Genomic DNA, 22,185 nt, shown 5'->3' on the forward strand with positions numbered 1-22,185 from the left:
CTTATCGAGAAGCGGCGTTGCTGAGTCATTTCTTTTTCTTTTACTGCGAGGGGGAGGAGGTGGCCTACTGTTGAGGAGACTCTTTTCAGCCGGGAGCTTTTCGACAGCAGTATGGGCCCATGTGCTGTTAGGCGGAAAGGAGCGGGTGGGGGGGTTACGTGGAGCACCTGAAGTGGCTTTTTTTTTTTTTTGCTGGACAGAATACGCGGAACACAACTGGAGCCTCAAGTTTCTCGCGAGGTCTTCTCTGCTGGTAGATTACCGGTGTGGTCTGAAAAGAACATTCCATTTCCGATACGCGCTAGAAATGGTTCTCGGAAATCAGCACGATAGAAGCAGAGGAAAGGGGAGTGGTGTGCAGCAGGTCTTTATGGAGCGATAAAGAAAAAAAAAAGAAATGGAACTAGGAGGAAGCGTCTGAAGATAATCATGCATGAGGAGAAAGTCTGCCAGCCCCCTTCTTTATTTTATCAATTTCAACTTTCTGAGAATGCGTCACGCATAAAAGAGGGGGTCTACATCTGTGGTTGACGTGTTTGCGTTCGTATTGTGGCAGTGATAACACGGAAATGGGTTCAATACTGATTCGGCCGTCAACGCTGATCAGTTTGAAGACATGCTGCGTCTTGTTTTTGTGTGTGTGTGTGTGTGTGTGTGCTCATATCCGGAATCAGTGTGGACGATATGTATATTTCGAAAAAATTGGACGGATTCTGAATGTTTCTAACGTTCATGTCTGTCATCAAAATCCACTTTTAATGCTTTGGCGCCCACCGAGGTTCCTAATGTCGCGGGCTCGACTCCCGGCCGCGGCAGCTGTTTTTTTTAATTTTTTTTCTGTCCTGTCATTTGCGCTAAACGAAATAAATATGATGGCAAAAAACACCCGAGTACTGTTCGATGTCAGTGCACGTTAAAGAATCCCAGAGTAGTAGTAAGTGGTTTTATTAAAATAATAATAAAAAGGAAGGAAAAAATTCTTACTAGCCCCGGCATCTGCCATCAATACTGAAGCACCTGAGCTGGGGCAGCGGAAATAAAGGATAGCAGGCATAATGGAGAAATGAAATGAAAGAGGTGAGGGGACAGGAAGAGAGGATGGGGGGGGAGGTAATAAATAATCCTATAGGCTTTAACACAGTATTTACTCATGTAATGAACGCACTTCTTTCCCCTTAAAATTGTTTGAGAATTTGGGGACAGCGTTGTTCAAGTGGGGTAAAATATTCTGGAAAAAAATTTGAAGTGGTAAAAACGTGACAAAAAGTAGACTGATGGAATAAGTACTCTATACGGTATGGCTCGCGCTCTAGATAAAAGAAAAAAAAACGCACTGTTCACCATGGTTTTCGTGCTGGAGAGCATCATCAACATCTTTTATCTTAAAACCCGCATGTGTCACTCGCGCAGCGGCACATAATGATATGTCCATAGATATTATTGTTGTCGGATACAACTCAATATTGAAGCGACAGACGGAAGGCCCTCGAGCCTTTGATGTCGGCAGATTCTGGCAACTGAAAGTGGATTAAGTGGAGTGGCAAATGAAGGGGGATTAACCGCGGCTTAAGCGGATTAATCACGGCGGCAATAAATTCACTCCAAGCAGTTGGCTCGAGGGCATCCATTGAGGGGCTTCTAGAGATTCCTAACCCGTTTTTGTTTTTTCTTTTTAAGCTATACGATGATTTGAGAAAGTTGTGGAGCTTTTTTCTTTTGTAAGCATGTGGCCACGCTCAGGGGGATCCCGATGCTAATTGTTTCATTGTTTGAATTCTACTCCACCTTTGTGACATTGCGTTACACCATTCAACTAAGACAGATGACACGAAGCCGCCGCTTCCGTATTATTATTAATAATAATAATAATTGGTTTTTGGGGAAAGGAAATGGCGCAGTATCTGTCTCATATATCGTTGGACACCTGAACCGCGCCGTAAGGGAAGGGATAAAGGAGGGAGTGAAAGAAGAAAGAGAGGTGCCGTAGTGGAGGGCTCCGGTATAATTTCGACCACCTGGGGATCTTTAACGTGCACTGACATCGCACAGCACACGGGCGCCTTAGCGTTTTTCCTCCATAAAAACGCAGCCGCCGCGGTCGGGTTCGAACCCGGGAACTTCCGTATTGGGAGATCGTGCTTCTGGGGGAATTCCGACAGCTGCCCAGGAGGTTCATAGAAAATGGCGGCACAAAACGAGATCTTATTCAAATTATCCCCATCCATATGCAGTAAGCTTGTTCGCTAGCACAAAATTTTACGTTTTTTTGTTATGAAAGCCTTTAGAGGAATACTAGAAAACAGTAATTGTCATGAAGTGCCGCCACGCTGGCTGACTGGTTATGGCGCTCGGCTGCTGGCCCGAAAGACGCGGGTTCGATCCCGGCCGCGGCGGTCTCGCATTTCGATGGAGGCGAAATTCTAGAGGCCCGTGTACTGTATACGATGTCAGTGCACGTTGAAGAACCCCAGCTGGTCGAAATTTCCGGAGCCCTTCGATACGGCGTCTCTCATAGCCCGAGTCGCTTTGGGACGTTAAACCCCCATAAACCAAACCATAAACCAATTGCCATAAAGAGACAAATAGAAGTATCGATTGGTGTTTAAACACGGGTTTATATCTTGACAGCAATGAAGAAAAAGTACTCTTGACGGGATATATGCCGAACAGAAAACCGATAGCCTGTAAGGACAGCTGAATGAGTTCGCATGAATGACTAACGTAGCGATGGGTCAGTGCAGCTGTGAGGCGATGATATTTTTGGGCTTGGGCGGAAGTTGCTGCGATAAGATGACCATGGGTGACACAGACACGGATATCACGGGGAGGGGAAATTGCACGCTTTGCAAGAGACGCAGCCGCGCTGATGATGTTGGTGATGATGGCGAGATTGCAGTCTGATAGAGGTATCACTTAAGCGTAAAAGCCGGCGCGGAGGCTGAGTGGTTATGGCGCTCTGCTGCTGGCCCGAAAGACGCGGGTTCGATCCCGGCCGCGGCGGTCGAATTTCGATGGAGGCGAAATTCTAGAGGCCGATGTACTGTGCGATGTCAGTGCACGTTAAAGAACCCCAGGTGGTCGAAATTTCCGGAGCCCTTCACTATGGCGTCTCTCATAGCCTGAGTCGCTTTGGGACGTTAAACCCCCATAAACCAAATTTCAGCGTAAGGCGTCCGCTTGGTAATCACGATCAGGCCATGACTTGCCCGTCGTTTTGGAAAAATTCCAAAAGTTTGCCGCCCATATAATGCCAGACCTCATGTGCGGATAAATTTGCATAAATTAATTCAGCTTGGAAATTGGCGCCGCAAGTTCTGATTTATTGCGATTAAACGTCATGCTGATGGCAATGTCGAAAAAGTAGAAGGAATCTGGAAGCCAGCTTCACTGCACAAGGGAACTCCTTCACCATAGCCGCCGGACCGGTTTTGGGGGGAAGAAAATTAGCTGCAGCGCTGGAGAGTTCTGAAGTCTGAGAAATGCCGCGAGTTTCCTTCACGCTCCTGCATTGTGCTGCCGTCGCGACTGTGTGATTAAGCACAGTTCTCAGAAGCCACTGCTTCGCGACGAAGGCAGCCGTGCTCAGCTTTCTGGGAATCTGCAGCCAGGTATAGGTAGGGAAGGTAGAAAGACAAACCTTTGTGCCCGTGCTGTCTGGAGTGGGTAATTGTCGTCTGGAAGTAGAGAAGCATGCAGGGCTTAAGGCTTAAAATAGATATCTCCAGAGCTGCACCCAACTTTGTCCGCAAAAGGAACTGCGCTGCCATGTAGTGAAGTATATTTGCTGGCAAAAAATCCACACGTTAGTTCGCATGCTAGAGAATATACCTTTTTAGCGTACCGGAGACGTATACCGGTTTACCGGACCTCTTCTGCGCATGCGCAATGACCCCTCCCCCCCGACCCAACAATGCCGCTGTGCATGCGCGAGAGGGGTCCGGTAAACCGGTATACGTCTCCGGTATGCTAAAAACGTCTAATATCTGCTTTCACTACGGGAATGAGGGATATAATTCATTAGTTACTTGACAAAATCTTCCTGGTGAAACTGTGTGCTGTTCACCCACATAACCTCAGTTACCCCACACAGTGGAAGTGAAAAAAAAAAGAATTACAGGGACACCTAATCCCATTATGTGTTGGCAATGTGACACCATCAGAAGCTGTTGATGCCTTTACCGGAGGCGACGCCACTTCCGGTCTGGTGACGTCACTTTTCTCCAGCCAATGGGCGATATTTTATGGCCGACGGCGCATTTCGTAGAAGGTAGGCAGCGCCTTCAGCAGTAATGATGGCTGCGTGACACTTGTCAGCACTGGGTAATACTTGTTGGGGGGCCTAGTTGGTGCATGTTTCCAGAAGAGGGTTGTAGCGCCGAAAAAGACAACACATAGCAAGCGAGACGGGACAGGCGCCTGTCCCGTCTCGCTTGCTATGTGTTGTCTTTTTCGGCGCTACAACCCTCTTCTGGAAACTTGTCAGCACCCCGATACAAAGGGGGGGGGGGGGGGGGGGCTAATAATTATCCATGACTCAGGCGGAGCAATAGTTCATTTTCCAGTAACGTCCCTGCCCATGAGCACATCCCCCCCCCAAACTCGCAACCATTTTCGTAGGGCGTACCCTGAAGAATGGCGGTCTAGCTTGAGTTGTGGATTAAGAGGTTTAAGCGCACAGATTGGTGACGCACACTTGCTCTGACTAGACAAAGCCAGCACTGCTCTTAACTATTCCCTGAAGTAAGCCCAAACGTGGATTTGTAATGGCTGCTCCGCGTCGCATTCGTTTTCACCGGGCACATCTGTAGGCGGGAGTGGGGGCTGCTAGAAAGACTGGAAAAAGGTAGGTATAGAGAGAGCTCTGTCGTTCAGTCAGGGCCTAGGAAGACAACAAAGAGTCCATCAAATATTTGAGCACTGTTCTCACTGTTTTTCTCACTAAGGTAGTTTTGGATGGTGTTTTTGAAAGTATAGAGGGTCTCTAAGGATAAATATCTAGAACATTGCTTCTCTTCACAAATAAAATCAAGTCGAGGAATGTTCTGGCAAACGTTATCGATCCTCACATCGATCGAAAATCAGGCGCCGCTTTCGTACGAAAAATCCCCATCTGCATTGAAATGTTTTTCATCCACCTTCACAATATGAAAGCACCATTCCGATGTGCCCATAGTTCCTGAACCTTATGTAATCTTCATAAAACTTGTGTTACGCGACAGCGTATACAGCACGTTGGTCGAAAAGCCGTCGGCGTAGTCGGAAATAATCAAGGGCTGTGTAAAAAAAATCATATCATGCCAACCGTTTGCCGCAGAATGTTCCGGATGGTGTCATACGATGAAGCGTTTCGTGTAGCATAAACTTACTACTAGTTAGGTCAGCGCAACTCGCGGCAGGGATTCGAACGGACGACCTATAGTCGAGGACTGCATAAAAAAATCTCATCAAGGTAACTTCTGGTTCTATTGATTGATGACTGATTCGTGTGTGATAGGCGATGACGAGCTAATGAAATAATTGTAATCAAGCGATTAATTAAAGATATGAAAAAAGTGGGAAAAGGGGGTTCAAAGGTGTAAAAATGCTCAGAATGAAAAGCCAAATTAATACTTGATTATGGTAGTTAAGACAAAATAGTGCTTAATTGTTCAAATAAATAATTGTAACGATTGAAAAAAAGAAAAATGCCTTCAAAGGAGTCAAACTGCTCAAAATGAAAAGCATATAACCCACTACGCCATCGCATCAAACCCTGAGGGCGGAGCTTAAGTGACCTCTCCAATTTTTTTACTGGTAGTGTTGTTGTTTATGTGCTAAGAATAGAATGGACTAATAAAAACAACTAAATAGGCGGGATTAGCCATCTGAGCTGCGGTGATCTGAGCCAATCAGAACAGCGTGCGCAGCAAAACTTGTTCCTCCGGCCTCACACCCCGCGACAGGTGGCTCTATCCTTGGGGAGGAAAGAGAAGCAGTGTCCAGTTAATGCGTGCAGGTAGCTAATTACTCGGCAGACGTCATGTTTACGAACAGCGCGCACAACTTCGCAGCCGTCCTCCTCATAGCTCGAACTTTCTTTGCCAATTTAACCAGTGAATGAAAGGCTGGCTGCATACGGCAAAGACGCAGTTGTTCAGAAAAACAACTTTGTATTCGACACGTGAACAAGGCGGACGAGCATTTTTTGCTTGGGGGGGGGGGGGGGGGGGGGGGGGGGGCGTGTGCGCGTCATTTTTATTCTTTAGTGATTTGAGGTGCCTATTAAACCGTGGGTGCGTCTTGTCATTTATATAAATTTGAGGGGACGTATTTATCAACCAGTGCTTCGACCTTGTCACAAAACAACGTTGAGTTTTCATCAACTAAACTAGAGCGGTGCACGGGCTCGGGCTGGCCTGAAAGCCCGTACCCGGCCTGCGGGCTCAACTCGGGCCCCTCGGAAGCCCTCTGACCCAGGCTCGGGTCGGGCCCGGGTATATTTGTCGCGGACGGGCCGGCCGGGCTTCGTGATCGCGAGTACACGTACAGCCTTGGTCAAAAGTTTAGAACCCGCGGGCGGGTTGGCTCTTAAGCCTCGTTGTGGGGCTCCTGTAGCATTCGTGGAAATCCTTCGTTACCTTATTGGAGGGGGTAGAAATCTTACCTTCAGGAGATTTTAAACTCTGGGAATGCATTACGAGCCACACGGTGTTACTCAAAACCAAACCCACCTGGGCTCCTGTAGCATTCGTGGAAGTCCTGCGTTTCCCCATTGGAGGGGGTAGAAATGCTACCTTCAGGAGATTTGGAACTCCGGGAATGCATTACGAGTCACACGGTGTTACTCAGAACCAAACCCACCTGGGCTCTAAACTGGACAAAGGCTGTACCATATGCGGAATTGCGAATATGGCCATGGTGCGCTAGTGTCTTGCATGCACAGCAGGAAGTGCTTTGTGTCTGGACGCTCCAGGAGGGAATGTACAAGGACGGCAGGAAAGTGGAGACGATAACAAAAAGCAAACAAAAGCCAGTTGGGGCTCGAAATGCATTTCCGGTTCTACCAAGTACCAACGTTGCTGTCGACAAGAGGAACACGTTTTGTGGCGCCTTTCTCGGGAATACGCTTCGCAACGCACCGCAGCACCGGCTGCATTCTCTCGCGTCCGTCTACCCGGAAAGAGCAACTCGCTCCATCGAAGAATAAATTTTACCAGCCGAAAAAAAAAGACGAGGGACAAGAGGAGAACTACACAGGACAAGGCTGGACTAACAACTGGCATCTTTATTGTGCGCATTCCTTTGAGTAACCATCACGCACGCGCACTCGACGAACCTGTTTGTGTGCCTGACGCCACAAGACTCCTCTTCACCAGGACCGGTTTCTTCATTTACCTTCGCGCACATTCCTCCTTAGGAGTGGTTTACAAGATACCGCTATCTTGCGGCCGAGCATATGTGGGCCAGACGGGCAGATGTTTAAATGAAAGACTCCGAGAGCATAACCGCAACTGCCGGCAGATTAACTGACCTGGAAATCTGGCGCCACATTGCGCCAGACGCGATAGCTGCAAACCCCACTTCCAACAGACTACAGTTCTGCTGAAATCCAGAGATAACACAACCAGGGAGCTGTGGGAAGCCTACTGCTTGGAATGAGGAAAAGAAGGGACGTGTGTTAGTGACCCATCAGTTTTGCTTACCAAACAGGAAAAGCAATTCTTGGACAAGAGATACCAAACATAAACCGATCTGCTGGGACAAAGTCTTTCTGACACTTGACGATGCGATAGCAAAGTTGCTGGTTCAAATGTGTTTCTTATGTTTTGACGTGTTAAGCTTACATATGTGTGCACACCGCAATAAACGTCAGTTGATAGTTTGCCCACCAGTGTTTGTGTCGTCCCTGTATTCTCCCACGCCAGTCTAAAAGCGCAATTATGGTTGACCATGTTTGCACCAAGGTTACGATCGATCCCGTTCCTGACTCGAACAATCAAGTTCTCGCAAAGAACTGTAGCCTGCACTACAGCGACCTCAACGCCACACAGCTTGCGATGCTCTTGAAGGCTGAAGCCGCGGGTCTGGCAGGATAGTCCGAGTGCCGACGATAGCCAGCAGCAAGCCAAACGCAGCTGCTGACGCTGTCAACGTCCAGCCACCGTCACGACTGGTGAGTATAATGGAACGTACGAACATGTTTAAATTCTGTAATAATAGTCCTCGTAGCGCCGGTTATGCAGCCCAGCGTCTTGGTACGTTGACGAAGCGCACACGCCGAACGACGGGTTTGTTGAAGTGGAAGCGCGTGCAGTATTAGCTATCGACAGCTAATATTGCCTGCGGATCCACAGGTGTTTTCCTTGGCGCCGGTGCATGGCGCTTCATGAACTTCGTCCGAGGAGCACTCAGAGGGGCGCTTGGAGGTGTTCTGCTGCTCCGCACTTGTAAATCGAGGCTTGTCAAAAACGAAACCACGTGGGCACGCAAAGCGTGCGGCCGCGAAGCACTAAAACTAAGCTGGCCGCCTGTTGCGCCGCCAAGTATATATATATATATATATATATATATATATATATATATATATATATATATATATATATATATATATATATATATATATATATGTTTTCTTTGGTTTCCAACATTTGGATTGTCTTTTTTCCGTCTTCATCGCGTGATAAAAGTGCACTATGGATTTCAGGACAAAATTTATGTACTTCAATACCGACCAAATGCGTAACCTTCACGCACCTTTCCAGCCTCAGAGATTCGTGCCGTTTTCAGCTATTTCGTCATTGCGCTTCTACTTAGGTGATTGGCCTGCAGTGTGGCCGCAATGCCTGTATCTCAGTTCGTCCTTACAAGGCCTTTGTTTTCAGTAAGAGTGGTCTTCTTGTGGTTAGGAGCCGGTATGCTATGGTTATGGGGGTTTAACGTCCCAAAGCGACTCAGGCTATGAGAGACGCCGTAGTGAAGGGCTTCGGAAATTTCGACCGCCTGGGGTTCTTTAACGTGCACTGACATCGCCCTGTTTTGTACCGATACAAGCAAACTTTAATTTCCTTTGAGTGTCCCTTAATCTGCGTTGACATCGCCTAGCGTACAAATGTTTTTCTACTTCGGCTCTATCGAAATACAGCGGCCGCGATTCACACGACGGACCATTCAACCGCGGACAAGACGTCACGTGACGCTCGTCCCCTCTCAGCGAAGCTCTCGCCTCGCCCGCGTAGGAGGAAAAGACCATGGCCATGCATGCCTAATCCGCTTATCTCCGCTATACTCTGCATCGTGTTCGCCTTTGCAACTGGCGTTAGGCGGATTAGGCATGCCCACGGTTATTCGCCATGCTAGTTTGCCGACATTGTTGGCCAGGGGTGAAGAAATGGACCGGAACTGGGACGTCACGTGACGTCTGGTTCGCCGGCCAACGGTCCGTCATGCGAATCGATCTTAAATAACCTAGGCGGTTGAAATTATCCGGAGCCCTCCACTACGGCGTCCTTATAACACCGACCCACACGACGGACGAAATCACTAGCTACGTTTACATTAATGCGACAGAAGACGACTTGAGTCCACTTTGCGAGGGAGAGAGCAGGTTTTGAGAGGGAAAGACGTGGCTCGTTCTCTACTCTGCGGATGTTTTTTTTATTTTCCCTATAAAATGGGCTGAAGCCCGCTTCTGTCGCATTTATGTAAACACGGCTAGTGATTCGAATCGCAACGAAGCACCACGTCACCACGTCCCCCTTAACACTTCCCTGGAATTCCTTGATCTCAAATTGTCAGCTTGCATAGAGTCCCTCTACAATTTTCCAACCGGAAACCCTCGTTCGCAGACGGCAATCTCGCATTCTTGTTCGAAAATATGGGGGGTGGGGGGTGGGGGAGGGGGTGGATACGTCCCTTTATCTGTACGAGAGGAAAATTGTTGAAATGACACAATAGAGCACATGTGCGAACCTGAAGAGCTGGTCGTGACAGGAACTCGTCGAGGGAATTTATTTAGGGAACCTCCACCAAAGAATAAGGCAACACAAAAATGACATCCTGCTAATGAATTCCGAATCCAACTCCCTCGCCGAACACTGCGAGCCCGCCGACCACCGAATAGCTTTCGAAAAGGTGAACGTCTGGGGCCGTGGAGCCAAACCTGTTCAAGAGGCGACATGTAAGTCACGTCACATCCGGCTCACAAAGGCGGCGATGAATAGGACTCCAGGCACACTCCCCTCCGCGTACGTTAGTGGACTGTGCCATGTGCTAACAAAGGGAGAGTGAATGCAGTAACCCGCTGCTGCTGCTGGCACACTTTAGTCACCCCTGAAGAAGGGACCGAGTTGGTCCCGAAACGTTGGGTAAAAATTAAAATATTGGTTGGCGTCAGTTTTCTCTCAACCATCTCAAGAACCTAACAAGACGGACTTCCGTCGAAGATGCTTTCGTTCAGTACGCAGTCATCTCCACCAGCTAAACGTGCAGTCCTTCATACTTGTAGCCTTTCTAACCTTGTCTTTCCTGGTATTTGCAGCCGCAGTTTTTCTGTTAAACTACTAAACGGGAAAACGTTATAGGGTATAGAGCAGGGTTTCTGGAATGAGGGAGGACGACGCTTTCGTATGGTTGCTGGCAGTCTGAAAGCCCGTGGCTTGATCGAGCGGGATTTAAGTAATAAATAGGAAATTGGCATCCTCGTTCCCCTTTAAGTAAGGGCTTAACTTGAGACAAGCCCCCTCTCCTCAAATAAAATAAAAACAAACCTCGCAGCTCATCTGTCCTACTCACAGAGGGATGCTTTGGGCGTAATGAGAGGTGTGCCCTCAGCGTCTTCACAGCTTTCATTAGTTGCCTGTAGCTGGCCGTCTCGTCTTCTAATGCGATTTCTCGGAATGAACAAAATAGCATTGTTGCTGGAGCACCCCCGGATATGGGTAATGGGTCTATTTACAGATTGCCTGTACCGTGCTTACTGGGAAGTGCATCGTCAGAGCCATTTATTACAACCTCAATACTTTCCCCTCGTACAAGACGAGAGTTAGCGACCCACAGTCAGGAATAATAGGAAAGGTAGGAAGTTACTGCCTTTCAGTTTCCACTCCAGCGATTTACATTCTTGTGTGGAAATTGTCTACTCCCATACAGCTTCCTGCGGCTTTGCAGCCTAACCCACCTCGGTGTCTCAGTGGTTAGGGCGCTCGGCTACTGATCCGGAGTTCCCGGGTTCGAACCCGACCGCGGCGGCTGCGTTTTTCTGGAGGAAAAACGCGGAGGCGCCCGTGTGCTGTGCGATGTCAGTGCACGTTAAAGATCCCCAGGTGGTCGAAACTATTCCGGAGCCCTCCACTACGGCACCTCTTTCTTCTTTCAGTCCCTCCTTTATCCCTTCCCTTAAGGCGCAGTTCAGGTGTCCAAAGATATATGAGACAGATACTGCGCCATTTCCTTTCCCCCAAAACCAATTATGATTATTTGCAGCGAAGGCTATGCAGGAAAGGGAGGGAGGCGGGCTTTTATTCCTTTGTTCCTGTGTCTTGGGGAGTGAGTTCGCTGTTCATAAGCTAGTATATTTTACTCAACGCGTGCCGCCGCAGTGGCTCAGTGGTAATGGCGCTTGGCTGCTGATCCTAAAGACACGGAATCGATCTCGGCCGAAGCGGTCGAATTTTGATGGAGACGAAATTCTAGAGGCCTGTGTACTGTGCAATCCCAGGTGGTCGAAATTTTCGGAGCCCTTCACTACGGCGTCCCGCATAGCCTGAGCCGGTTTGGAACGTTAAATCCCTATAAACTAAGCTAAAACAAACTAAACGCACTCAGCAGGCATGGCTTAAGGAATGATTTAGTCTGAAATATTCTCTTGACGCATTCCGCCGTTGCTCTTAGCGCACAAAGGAATGGCCTACTGCATTGCAAGCAACAGGGTAATGCAGGCTTAGCACGGACTATCCTGCCAGCTTTTTGTAGCGACAGCTACATTACGGTAGCACTTCGAGCCTATTGACCAGTGTGGCGGTGGCACGTGACCATGGCGGCGCCGTCACCGCCACGTGGTTGGTCACGTGACCAACCACGTGGTGCGGATCAGCTGCTGCTGCCGGCGGCGCGGCGCGCCGGCGAAACCTAGTGTTCCTGTATATGCTCCCGCAGGGAGCAGAGTTGCGCGAAGGTCCGCCATCACGTTCCAATCTGTGCGGGAAAGCCACCGCTCGTGCGTACAGGGGCTGCGTTTGTGGGCTCGCTATGTAGAGCACTTGGGCTGCTGTTCTATATTTCTTGCTAGAATCTCACCGACTGCCATGCTAAGGGTTAAAAACTTTTCTTTCCTCTCAATTAGCACATTTTGACTCAATAAATCTTTCCAGTCCCTCTCTTTATTATTATTATTATTATTATTATTATTATTATTATTATTATTATTATTATTATTATCCAATAATATCCAATATTAGCATTATCCAATATCCTGCTCTTCATGTTAAACGGTTTTCTTGATACCGCGCTTATCCCCAAGGAGCTTAAAACTGCGATTGTTAAGCCCTTTTATAAAGGAGGAAAAAGGGATGACATCAAAAACTATCGGCCTATTTCAATCCTACCCATACTGTCTCATATTCTTGAAAAATTCCTTTTGAAATCCATGTCGTCTTTCGTTGAGAAATTTTCAATTCTGTCGACTCGACAGTTTGGTTTTGTGTCCGGTCGTGGTACGATAACCCTTCTAGAAGAGTTCTCTGATGAACTGTTTTCGGCTTTTGACCAAAATTTGTTTAGCCTTGCTTTATTCCTGGACATATCAAAAGCTTTCGAGACAGTTCATCACGGGATTCTTTTACAAAAATTATATTCCGGCGGTTTTAGAGGGCTACTTTACGATGTCCTTAAAAGCTATCTCGCCGAACGATCACAAGTAGTTGTCTTAGACGAAATTAAAAACGCAAGTGGTAAACTTCCACTGAAGGCCGAAGTTCCTCAGGGTTCTATATTATCACCTCTACTTTTCAATATATTTATTAATGATTTATCTAGGGTTGTTTCAAAAGGTTTAATATTTCAATACGCTGACGACACTGTTCTGCTCTCAAAACATATTTCTTACAGCATGGCTGTCTCGAATCTCCAATTTAATATACACAAAACAACGACTTGGTTCGCTGATAACCATTTAAAGGTTAACACCTCAAAAACCCAACTCGTTTGCTTTGTATCCCCTTTATAATTAACCGCTATAAACGTGCCAGCTTTTCTACACAGTCACAACTGCCATTCCTGTCGATGCGTGCCAACTACCTACGTGAACTCGGTAAAATACCTGGGAGTATTCTTGGACAGTGATATGTCGTGGCACACTCAGCTATCACATGTTTGCGATAAGCTCGGGAGCGCTGCATGGTTGTTTTTCAACATCAAGTCTCTCGTACCGTTTCCAGTAAAAAAAATGAAAGCACATGCTTTGGTCTACAGCACCCTTCGATATGGGATTACCGTCTTTGCTTTTTGCCCTACCCGATGGCAAAACCGCGTGGATTCTTTGTTAACGAACATACTGAGAAATCTAGCCTACAATAATCCGTCACTCAAAAATCATAACATCTTCTCGGCGCTTGGCTTGCCTTGCTTCTGGTCTTTGTTTGTACAAACTGTGGTGCTACGGCATTTTTGGTTCAGTGATTTTAAAACGTGCTATACAGCCCCCCGAGGCCTTCGTAATAGTGTTCGCTATGTAGTGCCGCGATCCTCAACAAGATATGGTGAAGCTAGACGCTGTGTTTACGTGCCGAAAATTCTGAACGATTTGCCAAATGAGGCATTCTCGATTCAGTCAAAAAAGGCATTGAAAAAGATTATTTGTTCATCGTAACGCGGTTGTTTCAATACTTCTAAAAAGTATTGGTCATCCCCTCTGAAATATGTTCATCTTATCTTATGTGTATTGATTCTTGTCTCGTGATTTGCTCCTTGTTTGTGTTTAGCCTCTTAACTGTTAATACCCTTGCATTCACCCTGTTATGCGTCGAAGTGAATATTGCACACTCGTCCGCTGATTTTGCCGGGCCAAGTCCTTCAAGCCATTGGTGGCCAGGCCCGTTTCTTGTACTTTGAATTCTTTTGTGCAATAAAAATATTATTATTATTATTATTATTATTATTATTATTATTATTATTATTATTATTATTATTATTATTATTATTATCATTATTATTATTATTATTATCATCATCATCATCATTATTATTATTATTATTATTATTATTATTATTATTATTATTATTATTATTATTATTATTATTATTATTATTATTATTATTATTATTATTTGCCGAATATTCACCGACGACAAACGAGATGGCGCCGCCAATGCAATAGCTGAGAAAGCGACCTGTTTCATTTTCGCTGCCGAAGACGATGCGAATATCCGACTTTTACTATTTGATGCAGGCAAGCACCCCGAAAAAAATGTGGCTAAAAACAATTATGCCAACAAAATGCCATTTCTGTGGTAAATTTGAGCTCGAACAATTCGCCGGTTTAGCTGTGATGTGCATTCCACGGTGCGAGCACAATTGCGCCACGCGCTGTAGAATGCGTGGAAGCGGAAGTTTTCAAGGCAGTTTTCAAGGAGAGCGCATAGCTAGCTCGCGCGCAGTCAAGCGTAACGTGGCCCAGCAACCCAGGCTTCGGGGCAGTGGCTAAGTACCTGGCGGTGTTGCGCTAGCTTCCTAAATTCTTCTTTTTGTCTGTGCCTGTTTGCTCCTGTTCTGGGGTGATCGGGCGGGGGACGAGCGCTTAATGTCTACTTCTTCTCCCGGCCGGGGGTTTTCCCCTTGGTCGGCCTCTCTTCCTGAATGCCAGCTCCCAATTGATCTCTTTTTCCTCAGTGGCGTTCCCAGCATTCCAGTCGCTTTAGTGCCTTCCGATGCAGGCTCTATCCGACTGAACAACCCGGAGGCAGTACAGGCGGCTCTTCAATCCACATCGAAGCACCTCATGCACATTACTGATATCCGGCAGTTCGGCACGGGTGGTATTTTGTGCAGGTCACCGGATAAGGACTGTATTGAAGATCTGCTGAAGTGTACGTCCTTCGCCAACCACCCGGTGAGCGCATTCATTCCGCCTCATCAAGCGTGTTCCAAGGGCTTAGTCCGAGGGGTTCAACCTCGATTGAGCCCTGTGGAAACGCTTGAGACCCTCTCGTCTGCAGGAGTGATTGCTGTCCATCGATGCAGCAGAATGGTCGACGGAGTAAAAATTCCTACAGAGTCTGTCACTGCCCCATTTGCAGGAATATTCTGCCCGTCAGAGATTAAGGTGTGGCCATTGGTATTTCGTGCAGATGCCTTTAACTCTCGGACCTTTCAGTGTCAAAACTGCTGGAGATTTGGTCACAGCGGCAAAGCCGGCAAATCGGCCTTACGCTGCTGTGCATGTGGGGAAGGTCATGGAAGAGAGGAATGCCCCGAACAGCAAGAAAAATGTTGTTTGTGTAGTGGTGAACACCCTGCTGAATATCTGTTTTGCAGCTCTATCCTAAACTCCTGTGCTTTCCCTCTTACGGCTAACTCGTTAATGGTCTTCTTCTTCACTAGCTTCTTCCGTTCCCTCTTCAAGTCTAAGCTAATTCTAGACCTTACCATTCTGTGGTCGCTACAGCGCACCTTTCCGATGACGTCCACATCCTGAATAATGCCAGGTTTAGCGTATAGTATGAAGTCGATTTCATTTTTAGTTTCACCATTGGGGCTCTTCCAGGTCCACTTCCTGTTTTCTCGTTTGCAGAAGAAGGTATTCATGATCCGTAAATTATTTCTATCCGCGAATTCGACTAATAACTCTCCCCTGCTATTTCTAGAGCCTATCCCATAGTCACCTACCGCGTGGTCGTCAGCCTGCTTATTGCCCACCTTCGCATTGAAGTCACCCATCAGTACAGTGTACTGCGATTTTACTTTATTCATTGCTGATTCTACATTACAGGCATTGTATACTATTATGCACATTAAGCCAATGCAGCCTTCGATGTCCTAGTTAACAGGACCCCTGTCCTTGCGTCTTCCAATCTATCAGCCTACATACTATTACTCTGTTTTCCTGTGAAAATGTTCCTGTTTTCAGCAATTAACCGCCTGTGTCTTGGCCACTCCCCCGCAGTGGGTATGTGCCAGCATTGTTTGAGGCCAACAACAACAACAACAATGTGAAGAACCTTCGTGAATATGTGCGTGTGTGCGCAAAAAACATTTAAAATAAATCCAGGTTTGTTGGGTATAGGCCCTCATTGCAGGAACACATTGGCTTTTACCGGCGCTGTCCAGCTCAAAGCCGGAAGACCTTTGGCTGGTGAACCTCCGCGAACTCGCGATGATCAGACGAATGTCATTGCCACCAAGCCACAGTGGCGGGCCATGAAAGAAGCAGGAGGTTATGGCCACAGGAAACGCGCATGCATTGCTACAGCGGTAAATGTTTGTTTTCTTGTTCATGTATAGCTGAATAGTCATGCACGTAATATCTGAGACATAAGTTTGCGGCACGCCATTTCTCTGAAAAACGTTTATTGCAGACCTACTTCTCTAACCAGTCGCCTGATATTTTATGAATTGGTATTGCCGCGAATATTTGCAGTGTTTGTTCGTTCTTGAAATCTGCCGCTACACCACTTTATCGCTTTGTTTGCGACGCAAGATGCAACTAGATTTATCTCCAGTGATCGCAGCCAGGCAGAGCTGATCCTACGTTGTTCCGGAATGTTCTAGTAACTTTGCATGCTTTATCTCGAAACTTCGCTATCAGCTTCAAATTGAGCACGGCCGACAGCGGCGGGGATTCTGTTCGACGACCGCCGAGCACTCTTGTCGCTTCGCCGGCGCCGAGTGATTCAGTCCATTGTGGACGCAAGTCAGCCCCAATAAAGTTTTCTTTTAGAAGACCTTTTGTCCGTCTTCATCGCTCCTTCGACTGCCGTCACCACTACGTGACAGTATTAAAGGCCTAAATGCTCCTCTGTCTGGTAACAATATCAGGCGACGGGATAGCCTGGTGGAGCTACTAGAGAGGTTTTTCCAAGAACTCGCGTCCCGCAAAGTTCTAGCACCGATAGTACATATTGAGGAGTGAAACAGCTCGAAAGATACGCCAGTCACATGACAGAAGCAGGACGCACGCTTGCTCGCAGCTGAACAACTTTTAATAAGTTAGAAACAGGCTAACATCTCGAAGCTCATGAAATCATCAGACGAGTAAACCACGACAGCAATTCGTTGAAGAGTGTAACTCCTGTGCAGCAGTACGGACCGACAGGGTTCAGAGCAAATGACCAGAAAATTGTCACGACCACGGATAGCTTAACGCACACCTAATATGCCTATTATGATGGTTGTTCGGGGTTTGTGTTTTTTCCTGTCAGCTATTTTTAAACTCGACTAAAAGTTGTTCATTTAGCGCGCGACCTGCATATTTCTTGTGCCTTGCATCCGTTCAACTCAGCCTCTACCTTTCAACATGAATGTTAACCAACTCTGATAAGATGAATGTGAACCATTTGCTCATAAGCACGCACGGCCTTTATTTCATACATGAAATAGAAGAAATGAAACGTGCTGCCAATATAAGCCTTTGCCACACAGTTTCCTTTAAGAGGCTTGGGTTCTTTCACCAAAATCCCTTTCATGCGCTTCCTTGTGGTGGGCAAGTCCTGATTTTAAACAGTACAGACAAATAACAACGTTGCAGACTAATGCGCACACAACAGATCACAGCCGCTCCGAGCCGTCAGTTCCCACAACGTCAGCCACAGTTAGGAACCTTCGGATGTGAATCCAGCAGTCATAACTCAGCTCGTCGAGTTGCACCGAGTCGCCACGGCTATCAATGCACTCCACACGGCACTTGACCACGCCAACCAGTTTCATGTATTCATTGAGGCCCGTCAAGCATCGAAGCCCCAAGGCGCGCCTGACCATCGTCGCCGCTTCACTGGCTTCGACGCCAGCATTTTCTTGAATGATGCTGAGGACCCTTTCATGTCCCGAGACCAGCTCGACCGCACGTGCGTTGTAAGGATCGTGGTCGCCCATCACGAAGCGGGCTGCTCTGTTGACGAGGCTGGCGTTGCGCCTCGTGATGTTCCGGATGGCCACGAGCTCTGTGTCACGGCCTTTGAAACTTGGCAGATCAACGCGGAGCAGGCTGCGATTGCTTTCGATGCCTGACACCAGCGTCTGCAAGAAGGCATTGTTGCTATTGCGGCTGAGCACCGCGAACGACAGCTCGGATAGGTGTTGACTGTTGACAAAGGCGTTAGCAAGGAACTCACAGTTGTTTTCGTTCAGAGGCAGCCCTGTAACTGAGATTCTGGTAAGGCTGAGGTTGGATGCCAGCGCGTTCACCAGAAGCTTTTCAGTGTCAGGGTCATGCTGCCGCTGGTCTCCAAGCTCACGAACATAGACGTAGACGCCCACTTTTATGTCTTTCAGTGTGCGTGCTTCCATTATATAGGCCGCCATGGCAGCTTGGATCTTATCAAGGAAGCAGTAGTGCACGTACACGCGAAGTGAAGTGACGTGACTGCAGGAGGCGAGGATTTCGAAGGTTCTGCGCAAAATCTCCGAACTGTTAAGGTGCAAAGAGTAGACCGTGAGGGACGTCACCTCGGGGCATTCGGGAAGCATGGGAAGGCTATTGATGCTCACGTGGTGATCTTCAATGCGAATGGCCTTCGCCAAGCGGGAATCACGAATGATTTGGCATATCTGCCTGAGGTCAGCGCATGCGGGAAGGCAGCCTATGCAGACGCTTTTAAGGGTTTTGTTGAGAGCCAGAGCGCGAAAGAACGCGCAGCACTCCTCTTCTGTGAAACCCAAGAGGTCTACGGTAAGCGCCGAGAGTGCGGTGTTTTCTGGCAGTGCTAAAAGCCATGGCTCGACCCTTGTGGCTGCGTCTCCGGCGAGAGGATCGAAGCCGTAGAGGACGGACGACACGAAGCATTTTCTCCTCCACGCAACACTTAGCGTACACAGAGTGCGATTCAGGGCGACTACTTTGGCTAAGAGGGCTCTTTCTTCGGCATCGTAGGAACCTATATCGATGACCAACTCTTCCAGGGTCGTCCTCAGTGCAATGGCCTTGACCAGAGACTCCAGTGCGCGCCTGCTGGCCATTGGGGTTCGCATTGTCAGCTTCTTGAGCGGCGAGCGGTGTTTCTCCAGGTAGACGACGAAGCCAGGCCGGAGGCAGACGAAGCCATAAGTGAACACGCAGGCGCCGACGGTCAAGTCACTGATGGTGTTATTCTGCAAGAGTATGTGTATGAACCGCCATGCGCAGCCGGCGCTCATGTCCGCATCGGCGACATCCAGTGCAGTAAGGCTGATGCTGCCCCGCTGCTGAGGAAATACAAGCAGCGGCATCCTGAAGGAGAAGCAGAAGTCTTTTTCCCACGTGTCTGCGTCATTTTGGTCCAAGGGGCAGACAAGTTTCTCCAGGGCTTCAAGAACTTTCGTTTCACAGTGCGCTACATCTGAGATGGTCAGCTTCCTGACGCTGTACTTGTCTTGAAGAATGCTGAGGAGGAAAGGGTTCCTCGCTACAAAGAAAGTCAGCTCTACAGCCACAATGCAGCGATGATGGGCGAGGACGTTGCCCAGCAGAACCATGGCGAGGCTTTCGCAGTGAGTCCGTGGGTCTTCCCAGAGGCGCATGAGGCGTGTTCCGGGGGCAACAGCAATGCCCAATTCACCCAGGCCATTTTCCTCTTTTATCTCAAGGCCTATGTACCAGAGAATCTCATTATACTGGGCGACGTGTCGAACCAGCTGGCACTCTGGTGCTGCTTCACTTTTGGTGCAGGGCAGGGTGAATGGCGTCCATTTTTCTGAAACGGATGGCTTTGCAGTCGCCATGGCACGTTTAGCGGAGGGGACTTGTGCTTCGCTTCAGTGTGGGGATTCAAGCGTAGGACAGGCTTCCACTTCAAAACTGGGGAAGAAATAATAAGCGTACGTATAAAGAGTTATGAACTCATTAGCGGTGAAAGGTCAAATATGTTATGTCAAGTTTACAAAGTTAACAGCAGGAGTCGCAGACGATGCTCGCAGTGGACGAGGTTCAGATAGAGAAGCAAAATAAGCAAGTTTGCTGAGCTAGCGTGACTGCGGCTATCGCAGAACATGGCTAGATAGATGTCAATGGGACATACTTCTGTCCATCAATGAAGCTTAAACTGGCCTTGTGGAACACTTTCTTGAGCATTACGGTGCCTGTTGGCTGCGTAATTTTAATCTGAGCACGATCTTGAACCTTACTCACGCGAACTGAGCGTAAATGACATAAATATCAGTACTCCAGCTCGAAACTTCTTGCAGCGGACTGTAAGCCATGTACGCGGAGTGACAGCTTCTAGTATAACGGTGTGGGCGTTACGGTTGGGTGAATACTGTTAACCTTCGAAATCATTTTCTTCAGCTCACTACTCTAGCTCTTTCTCTTCCATCTTTCACTCCCTCCTTCATCCGTTTCTAAGGGCGCGTTTGAGGTGCCCTTGAAAGCGGTACATTGCTGCGCCTCTCTTTCTGAAAAGAAGTTTAAAAAAATGGAGGATGCTTAAGCTTCGTCTTTAAGAGTGAGACGCGACAACGTGTCGCAGCGTTGCCGAGGAGTACACGGAACGCCATCGACCGTATGGCGCGACGCGTGGCCCGTTGGACAATTTAAAGGAAGGACACCTGTCTCGCATATCTCGGCGGACACCCGAACCGGGCCGTAAGGGAAGGAAAATGAAATGAGGAATTGCTTCTAAGGAAAGGATATGACGCCTGACTCCCATTTCTCGCTGGACACTTGGATCGCGCCGTAAGGGAAGGGAAAATCGATCAATTAATCAATCAAACAACCAGTCAATCAACCGACCAATCAAACAAGCAATAAACCAACCAATCGATTGATCAATCAATTAATCAGTCGACCAATCAATCGATCAATTAATTAATAAATACATCAATCAATCCATTAATCAAACCACCAGCCAATCGATCGACCGATCAATTAATAAATCAAGCAATTAATCGGTCGATCAATATATCAATCGACCAATAGATCGAACGGTCAATCAATCAATGATAAATAAATTGATCGATCGATCAATCAATGAATCCATCAATCCACCCATTCATACATCAATCAATTAAACAATCAATCAAACAATCAATCTTTAACGCTATCGCGTTAATATCCCTTCTCTTACGGCGCGGCTCAGTTGTCCACCGAGATGCGCCATTTTTCGCTCACAGCCAAGGACGCCGACGAACGGTTTTTTGAAGTGTGACAGACCCGCCGCGGTGGCTCAGTGGTTAGAGCGCTCGACTACTGATTCGGAGTTCCCGGGTTCGAACCCGACCGCGGCGGCTGCGTTTTTATGGAGGCAAAACGCTAAGGCGCCCGTGTGCTGTGCGATGTCAGTGCACGTTAAAGATCCCCAGGTGGTCTAAATTATTCTGGAGCCCTCCACTACGGCACCTAATAATAATAATAATTGGTTTTTGGGGAAAGGAAATGGCACAGTATCTGTCTCATATATCTTTGGACACCTGAACCGCGCCGTAAGGGAAGGGATAAGGGAGGGAGTGAAAGAAGAAAGGAAGAGAGAGGTGCCGTAGTGGGAGGGCTCCGGAACAATTTCGACCACCTGGGGATCTATAACGTGCGCTGACATCGCACAGCACACGGGCGCCTTAGCGTTTTTCCTCCATAAAAACGCAGCCGCCGTGGCACCTCTTTCTTCCTTTCTTCTTTCACTTCCTCCCTTATCCCTTCCCATACAACGCGGTTCAGGTGTCCAACGATATACGAGACAGATACTACGCCATTTCCTTTCCCCCAAAACCAATTATTATTATCGAAGGGTGACACGACTATTTTAAGCCTTCCGCCAAGAACCGCATCACTGTCACATGAAACCAGTGACGCGCTATTCCCAGAGTGCGATGATATCGCGACGAATTGGACAGTTTAAAAATTGGTTATGAGTAAAGGAGCAGTAACTGTCTCACTCTTGCATCCTGCTGGACACCTCAATGGCGCCGTGAGTGAAGAGATGAAGGAGGGAGTGGGTGAAGAAAGAAAAGAAAAAAGAAGAAATCACCCTTGTGGAGGGCTCCACATTAATTTACATCCACCTGAGGTTCTTTACCTTACAGTACACGGGA

At 47.7% G+C, this 22,185-nt stretch overlaps 1 protein-coding gene across 1 annotated transcript; it reads right to left on the bottom strand.

The window, feature by feature from the left end:
• Positions 1-17,475: 17,475 nt before the first annotated feature.
• On the bottom strand, positions 17,476-19,957 carry LOC144135242 (uncharacterized). Its single transcript, XM_077667976.1, has one exon. It carries the CDS (start codon positions 19,882-19,884, stop codon positions 17,737-17,739), a length of 2,148 nt encoding a protein of 715 aa, XP_077524102.1. The 5' UTR covers positions 19,885-19,957; the 3' UTR covers positions 17,476-17,736.
• Positions 19,958-22,185: the final 2,228 nt, after the last annotated feature.

The sequence above is a fragment of the Amblyomma americanum genome, chromosome 5, assembly GCF_052857255.1.
Source record: "Amblyomma americanum isolate KBUSLIRL-KWMA chromosome 5, ASM5285725v1, whole genome shotgun sequence".
Classification (NCBI taxonomy): Eukaryota; Metazoa; Arthropoda; class Arachnida; order Ixodida; family Ixodidae; genus Amblyomma; species Amblyomma americanum.